We start from the raw sequence: 12,725 nt of genomic DNA on the forward strand, positions 1-12,725 counted from the left end.
AGTAGAGTGAGTCAGGCTAAGGTCTGACTCTTGGTGCTGTGTCTCCCTAGACCACCAGAAGGCAGTAGAGTGAGTCAGGTTAAGGTCTGACTCTTGGTGCTGTGTCTCCCTAGACCAGCAGAAGGCAGTAGAGTGAGTCAGGTTAAGGTCTGACCAACATAGGAGAAAGAACCAGAACACACAGATACCAAAAAGTAATATATTCATCTGACCTTTTAAGGAGTTCTTCTGATTGGCTGAGACAGAGCCCGAGCAAAGAGAAAGCATGAAGTATTGACCAATTCCATATCGGGATGAGTTACAATTTGGTGCTTACGCCCGAATGGTTGTGGGAGTTGGAGATGGAGTCAGGGGAACCAATAGAGGGTGAGAAGAAGGCTTGCAGGAAAAAAAGAAGAAAGTGGAACATCTTAAGAGTAAATATGGAGTAAATATGGAGTAAATATGGAGTAAATATGGAGTGCTGCAGAAGGGGATTGAACATGATGAGGATGAATTAACTGCGGTAGCAGGTGCGGTGAAGAACACCTAGTTTGAGCCTCGTCCCGATGGTGAGGAAGTCCTTTTTTCCCCAGTCGCAGTGAGGTTTTTGGAGAGAATGGGTCCTTGCCTTCTGGCTGATCCATAAGTGATTTCAGGTTGGGTGGAGAAGTGGTTGGGGAATGCTGGGTCGGGGAAAGTGGAATCGTGTAGATTTGTTGCGATTCTGCCATCCAGAGGGAGCGTACGCACCACGTGACTGGGGAACTGTGACTTGCTTTCCTCTCTGGAGCAGGGCACCATTGAAAGGATTGATAACTGGAGTGGCGCTCAGTGGCGTGTGTGTGAAGGTTTACCTCAGGCTAGCTTTCCTCCACACTGTGGAAAGGAAGCAGCTGCATTAAGGCGTGTGTTCAGTACCAGTCAAACATTTGGACACTTACTCATTCAAGGGTTTTCTTTATTTTTACTATTTTCTACATCACTACTACGAAATAACACATATGGAATCATGTAGTAACCCAAAAAGTGTTAAAAAAATCACCCCCAAAATATTTTTGAGATTCTTCAAAGCAGCCACCCTTTGCCTTGATGACAGCCTTGCACACTCTTGGCATTCTCTCAACCAAGCGTGTGTAGTGAGGAGAGCATAGAGGTGAATGCCGGTACTGTTTAGCTAGATCTAGAACCCCTATCAACACTATCACACTCAAAGAGGGCTCCCTTTCACTCTCCAAACATCCTGGAAAAGATCTAGAACAAGTTCACACTGTTTGGAGTTAACGCTGAGACAGAGGTTCATTTCCAAATGGCCCTATGGGCCCTGTTCAAAAGTAGTGCACTATGTCAGGGATAGAGTGTCATTTGGGATGCAGACAGGATCCTATCAACATTGTTGCAATACTGTAAGAAAGGTTCACCTTCCTCTTTCAAACATCCTCATCACTAAATCCTTTGGGGAGGAACGAGTTGTCTCTCTTTCTCTTAACAGTCACTATTACCACCTCATGAGTGAGAAGAGATCTTTGTGTTTCAAACACGTCCATTATCTTAGTAGGGTGTAGAGTGAAGTTGCCCCTAGACGCTGATCTTGGGTCAGTTCTGCATTTTTTCTCACTAATGGTTATAATATTGTGATTGGTGAAGTGGAAGCTGATGCTAGATCTGTGTCTAATGAAAGATGTTGTTCACATGCTTTGTGGTACTGGGAACAGCCGTTCAGCTGTTCATTGTGTGTTTCTCTTTCTATGAAAAATATGTAGGCCTATGACTGTTTCCTTGAATTTCTCTCTCCCCACACACCATGCCTCTCTCTCTCGCTCTCTCTTTCGCTCTCTCTTTCGCTCTCTCTCTCTCTCTGTCTTTCTCTCTCTCCCTCACTCACTCGCTCTCTCTCCCTGACTCTCTCTCTCTCCCTCTCTTTCGCTCTCTCTCTGTCTCTGTCTTTCACTCTCTCGCTCCCTCACTCTCTCTCTCTCTCCCCCACTCTCTCTCCACCACTCTCTCTCTCTTTCGCTCTCTCTCTCTGTCTTTCTCTCTCTCCCTCACTCTCTCTCTCTCTCTCTCCCTCACTCTCTCTCTCCCTCTCTTTCGCTCGCTCACTCTCTCTCTCTCCCTCACTCTCTCTCTCTCCCTCTTTCGCTCTCTCACATCTGGACAGGCGTGAAACAGCTGGGTCCGTTACAGTCCTCCTAGGCAGACACACAGACACATACACAGCACGCTGTTTCATTTCCTTACTACAGCAACCTCTCATCCCTACATCTCTCCAAGCCACCCCACCATCTCCCCCTTCTACGTTGCACCCTCTCTGGGGACATTTGAGGTCTTCTGTGTCCTATGGAGACGCCCCTTTCTTCTCCTCCTGCCCCCATGGCAACACATTCCTGTTCTCTGCTCACTGGCTCTGATCTTTCTCTCTTCTACTCCTTTCATTCCTCTCTCATCTCTTCGTCCTCCCTCCATCTTCCCCAGGGCTACGATTCACAATCAAGATCTGGAAGAGAGGAGGCACTTGGAGGGAGGAAGAAAGAGACTGTTCTTTCTTCAGTTTTTCTCTTTTCGCAATATTTCTGGAGTGAAATGTGCTTCTGTACAGTAATGTGTTAGAAGAAAGGAGATTAATGGATGTGTTTCTGTGGTGTGTGTGTGTGTGTGTGTGTGTGTGTGTGTGTGTGTGTGTGTGTGTGTGTGTGTGTGTGTGTGTGTGTGTGTGTGTGTGTGTGTGTGTGTGTGTGTGTGTGTGTGTGTGTGTGTGTGTTTGTGTGATGGACTGTGTCCTAATATGGCCCAGTGATTAGGCTTGTCTTACTTCTGATTAATATTCACATGGAAAGAAAGAAAGAAGTTAGATAAATGAGTGTGGGATGTAGGGATAATGGAGAGATAATACCCGCTGTAGATCAGTCTGTCAGGACAGAACAAGGGAAGAACGGAGGGAGGGGAAGAGAGGAGGAGGAGGACCGAGGAACACGCCGGCCTGGCACTAAGCTATCTAAGCCAACTAAATAACGTCATCCTCAAGCCAAGCTGGCGAAAATGAGAGAGAGAGAGAGAGAGAGAGATAGAGGGAGGAAGAGAGAGAAAAATAGAGGGAGGGAGGGAGAAATAGAGGGAGGGAGGGAAGGAGAGAGAAAAAAAGAGAGAAATATATAGAGAGGGAGGGGGTAAACGAGGTCATGCCAGGCGAAGTGGAGGGAGGGAGGAAGGGAGGGAGGGATGGTGGAACACAGCCAACCAGTGAAAAGGGAGGTTTAGGGATGAGTTAAATGGTGGTAGGCTTTAGTTGAGGTCATCTTGATATCACGGTATAGTGGTGGCTGGATATGCATTATGCAGACATAAAACATTCTACTAAGACTGTAATTACACTATGTGACAACTTGATTTGTTGTGGGAGCAACCAGCACTTTTTAAAAGGTACGATTAAGACGTCGCCGTAGGGGATGGCTGCCGTCTTACCGGCTCTTAACCAACCATGCTATTTTGCGTTGTTCCTCACTTGTTTTGTACATAATGTTGCTGCTACCGTCTCTTATGACCGAAAAGAGCTTCTGGACATCAGAATTGTGATTACTCACCTTGAACTAGATGAAGAGTTCTTCTCCAATGAGTCGGGCGGGGGGGATATACTACTACAGACACCCGACCAGGCCCAGATCCCCGTGATTCACTGGAGAAGGAAACGTAGGTTTCGCAGAAAGAGATCAGGATGCCTTGTGAGCATCAGGCGACGAGCGGCTAATCTGCCCTTGCCTTCTGTCCTGCTAGCTAACGTTCAATCGCCGGAAAATAAATGGGACGAACTGAAAGCATGTTTATTCTACCAACGGGACATTAAAAACTGTAACATCTTATGTTGCACGGAGTTGTGGCTGAATGACGACATTAAGAACATACAGTATATCTCTTACTTTTTAGGGAATTTCTTAAATCTGCATTGTTGGTTAAGGGCTTGTAAGTAAGCATTTCACTGTAAGGTCTACACCTGTTTTCGGCGCATGTGACAAATAACCTTTGATTTGATTTGATTCACCCTAACCTCAGGGGTTCCAAGATTATTTCCAGAAACTGACGGACAGGGTCTGGTAGTACCCTAGTCCTCCCTGTCAGACTGACGGACAGGGTCTGGTAGTGCCCTAGTCCTCCCTGTCAGACTGACGGACAGGGTCTGGTAGTACCCTAGTCCTCCCTGTCAGACTGACGGACAGGGTCTGGTAGTACCCTAGTCCTCCCTGTCAGACTGACGGACAGGGTTTGGTAGTACCCTAGTCCTCCCTGTCAGACTGACGGACAGGGTCTGGTAGTGCCCTAGTCCTCCCTGTCAGACTGACGGACAGGGTCTGGTAGTACCCTAGTCCTCCCTGTCAGACTGACGGACAGGGTTTGGTAGTACCCTAGTCCTCCCTGTCAGACTGACGGACAGGGTTTGGTAGTACCCTAGTCCTCCCTGTCAGACTGACGGACAGGGTCTGGTAGTGCCCTAGTCCTCCCTGTCACACTGACGGACAGGGTCTGGTAGTACCCTAGTCCTCCCTTTCAGACTGACGGACAGAGTCTGGTAGTGCCCTAGTCCTCCCTTTCAGACTGACGGACAGGGTCTGGTAGTACCCTAGTCCTCCCTGTCAGACTGACGGACAGGGTCTGGTAGTGCCCTAGTCCTCCCTGTCAGACTGACGGACAGGGTCTGGTAGTGCCCTAGTCCTCCCTTTCAGACTGACGGACAGAGTCTGGTAGTGCCCTAGTCCTCCCTGTCAGACTGACGGACAGGGTCTGGTAGTACCCTAGTCCTCCCTGTCAGACTGACGGACAGGGTCTGGTAGTACCCTAGTCCTCCCTGTCAGACTGACGGACAGGGTCTGGTAGTGCCCTAGTCCTCCCTGTCAGACTGACGGACAGGGTCTGATAGTACCCTAGTCCTCCCTGTCAGACTGACGGACAGGGTCTGGTAGTACCCCAGTCCTCCCTGTCAGACTGACGGACAGGGTCTGGTAGTACCCTAGTCCTCCCTTTCAGACTGACGAACAGGGTCTGATAGTACCCCAGTCCTCCCTGTCAGACTGACGGACAGGGTCTGGTAGTACCCTAGTCCTCCCTGTCAGACTGACGGACAGGGTCTGGTAGTACCCTAGTCCTCCCTGTCAGACTGACGGACAGGGTCTGGTAGTACCCTAGTCCTCCCTGTCAGACTGACGGACAGGGTCTGATAGTACCCTAGTCCTCCCTGTCAGACTGACGGACAGGGTCTGGTAGTACCCCAGTCCTCCCTGTCAGACTGACGGACAGGGTCTGGTAGTGCCCTAGTCCTCCCTGTCAGACTGACGGACAGGGTCTGGTAGTGCCCCAGTCCTCCCTGTCAGACTGACGGACAGGGTCTGGTAGTACCCTAGTCTTCCCTGTCAGACTGACGGACAGGGTCTGGTAGTGCCCTAGTCCTCCCTGTCAGACTGACGGACAGGGTTTGGTAGTGCCCTAGTCCTCCCTGTCAGACTGACGGACAGGGTCTGGTAGTGCCCTAGTCCTCCCTGTCAGACTGACGGACAGGGTCTGGTAGTGCCCTAGTCCTCCCTGTCAGACTGACGGACAGGGTCTGGTAGTGCTCTAGTCCTCCCTGTCAGACTGACGGACAGGGTCTGGTAGTACCCTAGTCCTCCCTGTCAGTCTGACGGACAGGGTCTGGTAGTACCCTAGTCCTCCCTGTCAGACTGACGGACAGGGTCTGGTAGTACCCTAGTCCTCCCTGTCAGACTGACGGACAGGGTCTGGTAGTACCCTAGTCCTCCCTGTCAGACTGACGGACAGGGTCTGGTAGTACCCTAGTCCTCCCTGTCAGACTGACGGACAGGGTCTGGTAGTACCCTAGTCCTCCTTGTCAGACTGACGGACAGGGTCTGGTAGTGCTCCAGTCCTCCCTGTCAGAATAATCAACAGAGGACTTGGAAAGCATTTCACCTCCCGTAGAAGTGGCACTATGGTTATAGTGAGTAACCTAATGTATGGTTCTCCAACTCTGCCTTCTAGTGAGTTTATACAAACTGTCATCTCCTACAATTCTGATAGATTGGAGACTGTCAGAAAACATGGTTGGAACGTTGATAATTTGGTTGTTATTCCATCTCCGAGGCTGATGCCCCAGGGGCAGAGTGGCCCACACTTATTGAATATTGTGTTTTTAAATGTTAGAGCAATCACTAGGAAAAACCTTTCTCGTGAATGACCTCATTATTGAGCACAAAGTTGATTGTATGTTTCTCACTGAAACATGCCTGTCTTCAGATTGTAGTGCCACTCCCATTGAAGACTCCCCCGGACTACAGCTTTTCAAGGCATGGGGGAAAAGCCTCTATTTTTAGTAATGCTCTTAGCTGTAAGGACATTTCGTTTGGCGATTTTTGATCTTTTGAGTGTCATGCTTTACTGTTTAAATGTCAGCCACCAGTGCTGGCTATAACCCTGTATAGGCCACCAAAGCAATGCACCACTTGCTTTGCTGATTTCTGTTGTCTATTGTCCTCGAGAACTATGATGAAGTAATTGTGTTGGGCGATTTTGATATTCATGTTGACAAAGAGACTGACTCCAAGGCCATTGAGTTTAGTAATCTTTTGAGCTCTATGGACTTTATCTAACATGTTACTGGGCCCCCCCATAACCACGCCCATACTCTGGACCTGGTTATTACCAAGGGGCTTTCTATTGACATATTCCCTATTATTGATGTTGTTTAATCTGATCACCCCTGTGTATTTTCTACAACATTATTTCCCTTAGCACAGGGCAATACTGAACGCATTATTAAGAAATGCTATCTTACCTCTGAACATGCTACAGATTTAATTGTGTATGAACACAACATCACCTATTCTGCCTTCCTCTTCTGATGATTTAGGTGATAACTTTAATAGCAGATTAAGGGCAACCATTGATGCCATAGCTCCAGTAAAGTTGAAAAAGGCCACATCCAAACAGAGAACCCCATGGATTAGTGAGGAAACTAAAGTTTCAGGTCCATTATGATATTCTGAGAGAGCAACTTAGCATATATAACAAGACAATTAGAAAAGCCAGAATAAATCAACAGTCCTCTTCTTGACCATTGACGGCCTGCTAAATCTTAACCCCATATTTCAGAGATAAGATAACACACATTATAAACTGGGTGGGTCGAGCACTGATTGCTGATTGGCTGACAGCCGTGGTATATCAGACCGTATACCACGCATATGACAAAACATTTATTTTTACTGCTCGAATTACATTGGTTACCAGTTTATAATGGTAATAAGGCAGCTCAGGGGGTTTGTGATATATGGCTAATATACCACGGCTAAGGGTTGTTCTTATACCACACCTCCTCGGGCCTTGCTTAACTAGGCTGGGTATCAGTCAAGCAAGACCGCTGAGAAGTGTGATGATATGTTCCCTAGCCTACCACGCAAAGGCACTATGGAGTTATTTTACCTGGTTGACACAGACATGCTCAGGAAAGTGATATCACAACTTCTAAGCCTTCTACCTGCCTATCCCCACCACCTTCTTCAAAACACTTTTTAATTACAAGCTGTTGTTAATTAATCACTCCCTGTTGACAGGCACTTTCCCCGCTACGCTAAAAAGTGCTATGGTGAAACCACTTCTGAAGAAAAGGAATCTAGATTCTTCAGTTAATGGCAATTTTCGGCCAATCTCCAACCTTCCATTCTTAAGTACAATTCTGGATTTAATATGAATTCAACAGAAAAGTACTTTTTTAAGTGCAATCTGGTTTTCATGCCCACCACAGCACAGCGCCTTAGTAAAAGTGATAAATGATTTTAAAGCCAAGGCAGATGCCAAACAGCTCTCAGTCCTTGTACTCTTGGATTTAAGTGCTGTATTCGACACTGTTGACCATGATGTCCTTCTGGGCAGATTAGAAAGGTGGGTTGGCCTCTCCGGTCCAATTCTATGTTGGATTAGGACCTATTTAACTGGTCAAAAGTTTGTCACCCTTGGTGAACATAACAGAGAAAATACTGTAGATATTACATGTGGCATTCCACACGGTTCGATTTTGGGTCAGGTACTGATCAGTTCATATATGTTACCCCTTGGCAGCGTTATCAGAAAGCACATCATTGATTTTCACTGCTACGCAGACAACACACAACTTTGCATTTCTGTGTCACCAGACGATTTTAGCTCCACTGATAAATTATTAGTGATTTAAATACTTGGATGGCTCACAACTTCCTAAATAAATGTCACGACTTCCGCCGAAGTCGGTCCCTCTCCTTGTTCGGCGGCGTTCGGCGGTCGACGTCACCGGCCTTCTAGCCATCACTGATCCACTTTTCATTTGTGTCAGGATGGTGTATTGGAGTCGAAGTCAAGTGCAGGAGAGCAGATTATAATGAACAGGCCCACTTTATTATAGTTCCAAAAAACGAGAGCACTACATGAAACAAACGCGCTCAAAAAACAGAACATAAAAGTAGAGCGCGTAAACTAACACCACCTAACATGAAAACAATTACACACAACACATGATGGGAAACAGAGGGTTAAATACAAGTAGCTTAATTGGGGAAATGAAAACCAGGTGTGTATGGAAACAAGACAAGACAAATGGATATACGAAAAATGGAGCGGCGATGGCTAGAAAGCTCGAACAAGGAGAGGGGCTGACTTCGGTAGAAGTCGTGACAATTTGTTTTGTCTTTGTCTTACACCTGGTTTCACACCTGGTTTCAATTCCCCAATTATTTAACCCTCTGTTCTCCCATGTTTGTTTGTGAGTAATTGTTTGTATGTAATACGGTCCGTTATGTGGGCTCGCTTTATTGTATTGTATTTGTCTATTTTGAGTAAATTACGTTTATTTACTCACATCTGCTGTCCTGCGCCTGACTCCTCTACACAAGCTACACACAGACCTGTCACGACTCCCACCAAAGGTGGCTCCCCTGCCTGTTCGGGCGGTGCTCGGTGGTCGTCTTTGCCGGTCTACTAGCCGCCACCGATCCCTTTTTCCTTTTCTGTTAGTTTAGTCTTATTAGTTGCACCTGTTCCTTTTTGTTTCTTGATTTTTGGTGTATTTAAGCCTGTTAGGCCCGCCTAGGTTTGTGGGATTATTTGTGTTATCTGTCGGTTGTGGATGCGTTTTCGTTTGTTCTCCGGCTCGTTTGCCCTGTGTTTGGGCTGGTCAGTGTTTATGCGCCCTGTGTTTGGGCCGGTCAGTGTTTATGCGCCCTGTGTTTGGGCAGGTCAGTGTTTATGCGCCCTGTGTTTGGGCTGGTCAGTGTTTATGCGCCCTGTGTTTGGGCTGGTCAGTGTTTATGCGCCCTGTGTTTGGGCTGGTCAGTGTTTATGCGCCCTGTGTTTGGGCAGGTCAGTGTTTATGCGCCCTGTGTTTGGGCTGGTCAGTGTTTATGCGCCCTGTGTTTGGGCTGGTCAGTGTTTATGCGCCCTGTGTTTGGGCAGGTCAGTGTTTATGCGCCCTGTGTTTGGGCTGGTCAGTGTTTATGCGCCCTGTGTTTGGGCAGGTCAGTGTTTATGCGCCCTGTGTTTGGGCTGGTCAGTGTTTATGCGCCCTGTGTTTGGGCAGGTCAGTGTTTATGCGCCCTGTGTTTGGGCTGGTCAGTGTTTATGCGCCCTGTGTTTGGGCCGGTCAGTGTTTATGCGCCCTGTGTTTGGGCAGGTCAGTGTTTATGCGCCCTGTGTTTGGGCTGGTCAGTGTTTATGCGCCCTGTGTTTGGGCAGGTCAGTGTTTATGCGCCCTGTGTTTGGGCTGGTCAGTGTTTATGCGCCCTGTGTTTGGGCTGGTCAGTGTTTATGCGCCCTGTGTTTGGGCAGGTCAGTGTTTATGCGCCCTGTGTTTGGGCCGGTCAGTGTTTATGCGCCCTGTGTTTGGGCCGGTCAGTGTTTATGCGCCCTGTGTTTGGGCCGGTCAGTGTTTATGCGCCCTGTGTTTGGGCAGGTCAGTGTTTATGCGCCCTGTGTTTGGGCCGGTCAGTGTTTATGCGCCCTGTGTTTGGGCTGGTCAGTGTTTATGCGCCCTGTGTTTGGGCAGGTCAGTGTTTATGCGCCCTGTGTTTGGGCTGGTCAGTGTTTATGCGCCCTGTGTTTGGGCCGGTCAGTGTTTATGCGCCCTGTGTTTGGGCTGGTCAGTGTTTATGCGCCCTGTTTTTGGCGTGACCGTTTTGTGCCCGGAGAAAATAAACGAATAATCACTGAACCCTCTGCTCTCTGCGCCTGACTCCTACCCACCACTCCTAGTAAACCGTGACAAGACCACATTAAAATTAAGGCAAGACTGAGGTATTTATTGTTAGAGCCAAAACACAGAGAGAGAATCTGGCCTTGCATTTTTATTAACCAGCAATAAAAATAAAACACCAGTTAAAAAACTGAAGTGTCAGTTTAGATTATGAACTTAATTTTGAATCACACATTAGGAATGTGACCAAAATAGCTTTTTACCACCTGAGGAACATTGCCAAGGTGCGGCCGTTCCTCTCTCAGGCTGATACAGAGAGACTCTTCCATGCTTTTATTACAAGCATGCTTGACTACTGTAATGCTCTCCTGTCTGGTCTACTCAAGAAAGCCATTGGTCAACTGCAAAACATACAGAATGTTGCAGCACGGGTACTGACCAAGACCAAACGGAGAGCACACATTACACCGGTTTTAAAGCCTCTGCACTGGCTGCCTGTGAGTTTTAGAATTCATTTTAAGATTCTTCTATTGGTTTTTAAATCAACCCACGATTGTGCAACCCAATAAATGTCAGACATGCTTTTAAGTTATGTACCCAGTAGGTCCCTCAGGCCTTTTAACTATCCCAAAGCCTAGGACCAAGAGGCAGCCTTTAGTTACATAGCATAGCCTGCCAGAGAACCTGAAGGGGGCCGAACCTGGGGACATATTTAAAACACACCTTTTCAGCTCTGCTTTTCCTCAGGGGGGTTTTATTCTTTCAGTTTTTACTGTTATTCTTTAGTTTCTATCCTCTGGTGTTTGTTGTGTAGTAAATATCTATGTTTATTCATTGTTTTTTTATTTACATGTTTTTTTCCCTGTGAAGCGCATTGTGTTGCATCCATGTCTGAAATGTGCTGTGTAAATAAAGTTTGAATTGATTTGATTTGTGCATTTTGTTGTATGGTAGGATCACCTAATATTTGTGTGGTGACAGAAATCTGGCATTTCAGACACACACACACACTGTTTGTAAAGCTTTCTAATTGACATGTGTGTGTTCAGCCATTTGAGAGACTCGTTTCTTTTGAGAACATTTTGTGTCTTGATGTGAAACTGTGTGTGTGTCGGCCATTGTCCTGCGACGGTGTTTGTGTGTGTGTATGTGTGTGTGTGTGAGACAATGCAGGAATGTCAGGCATGCTGTTTGCACTTCCTGTGTTTTCATCCCGTCGCTAAGGTACCACTTCCTGTCTGTGGAGGTCGAAAACACTGGACACACACACACTTTCCACATACACTTCCCTCCTACTGACACAGCCGGCCGGGCCGACCCTCTTTAACCACCTCATTAGTGGTTATATGAGTTGGTTGATGACACGTGCTGGACAGAAGACAGTATAAGTTATTATCTTGTTGTTCTGTGTTTCACCTCTCAGCCTTGATCCTCTGCTCCCTCGGTTCCTCTGACAAAACAGAGGGAAACCTTCCTCCTCTCTTAGTCAGACCCTAGTTCACAGAAATACCATTGTCAACAGTGGTAGAAAGAGATGGAGAGGGAGAGAGAGAGTTGCAGAGAGAAGGAAGGAGTGTGTGAAAAGGAAAAAGATAGTGGGAAGGAGGGAGGAGAAGAAAGAGGGGATGTGAGTGTTGACTGGTGATGTGAAAAATGTGTCCCTGTTTTTCTTTTGTGTTGATATGAATAGTAACAATTGAAGAGGGAGAGAAAACAGAGGGGGGAGAGGGGGGAAGAGGGGAGAGGGAGTGGTAGGGAGAGGGCAAGAGGGAGGGAGAGAGAGTGGAGGAGAGATAGAGGGGGAGAGAAGGACGGAGAGGGAGAGGGAGAGAGGGAGTGGGGGAAGAAGGAGAGAGGGAGGGAGAGGGGGAGAGAAGGATGGAGAGGGAGAGAGAGATTGGGGGAGAGATGGAGGGAGAGAGAGAGAGTGGAGGGAGAGAGAGTGGAAGAGGGAGGAAGGGGGAGAGAGAGAGGGGGAGAGACGTAGAGAGAGAGGGGGGGGGGAGAGGATGTTAAGTGGCGATTGCTTGAATTCTAACTGAAGGAAATATGGTGAGGTGTGTGTGTGTGTGTGTGTGTGTGTGTGTGTGTGTGTGTGTGTGTGTGTGTGTGTGTGTGTGTGTGTGTGTGTGTGTGTGTGTGTGTGTGTGTGTGTGTGTGTGTCTGCGTGTGTATGCTTGTTTGAATATCTGCGTGCGTGTATGTACAGGTGTGTTGGGTAAGACAGTGATTAACAGTGGCACCTGGTTGCTAACGTAAGGTCTCCCCAAGCATCCAAGGCTTCTGCATACACACCTTCACACTGTCATAGTTTCCATGGCAATGATAATGTTGACTTCACAGCTCCGATATGAGGAATTGCACACACATACAAACACATAAATATATACACACAGAACACACGGAAAACACACACACATTGCAATTATAGTGACTTATTTTCCTGCCTCAGTGGTAACAATATTCAGTAGCAGTCTTCTGAAAGGCACCTCCATAAGGGCTTTATAACACATTCATAAGCCATACAGACACATTACTATAACATGAC

General features: G+C 47.3%; 1 protein-coding gene across 1 annotated transcript in view; it reads left to right on the forward strand.

Moving 5' to 3' along the window:
• Positions 1 to 293: 293 nt before the first annotated feature.
• LOC139541426 (zinc finger protein 271-like) overlaps positions 294 to 12,725 on the forward strand; it is a 20,739-nt gene continuing 8,307 nt past the window's right edge. Inside the window, exon 1 of the mRNA XM_071346075.1 lies at positions 294 to 366. Within this exon, the coding sequence (XP_071202176.1) occupies positions 294 to 366 (73 nt within the window). The remainder of the gene's footprint in view (positions 367 to 12,725) is intronic.

Source organism: Salvelinus alpinus, chromosome 2 (genome assembly GCF_045679555.1).
Source record: "Salvelinus alpinus chromosome 2, SLU_Salpinus.1, whole genome shotgun sequence".
In the NCBI taxonomy this organism is placed as follows: Eukaryota; Metazoa; Chordata; class Actinopteri; order Salmoniformes; family Salmonidae; genus Salvelinus; species Salvelinus alpinus.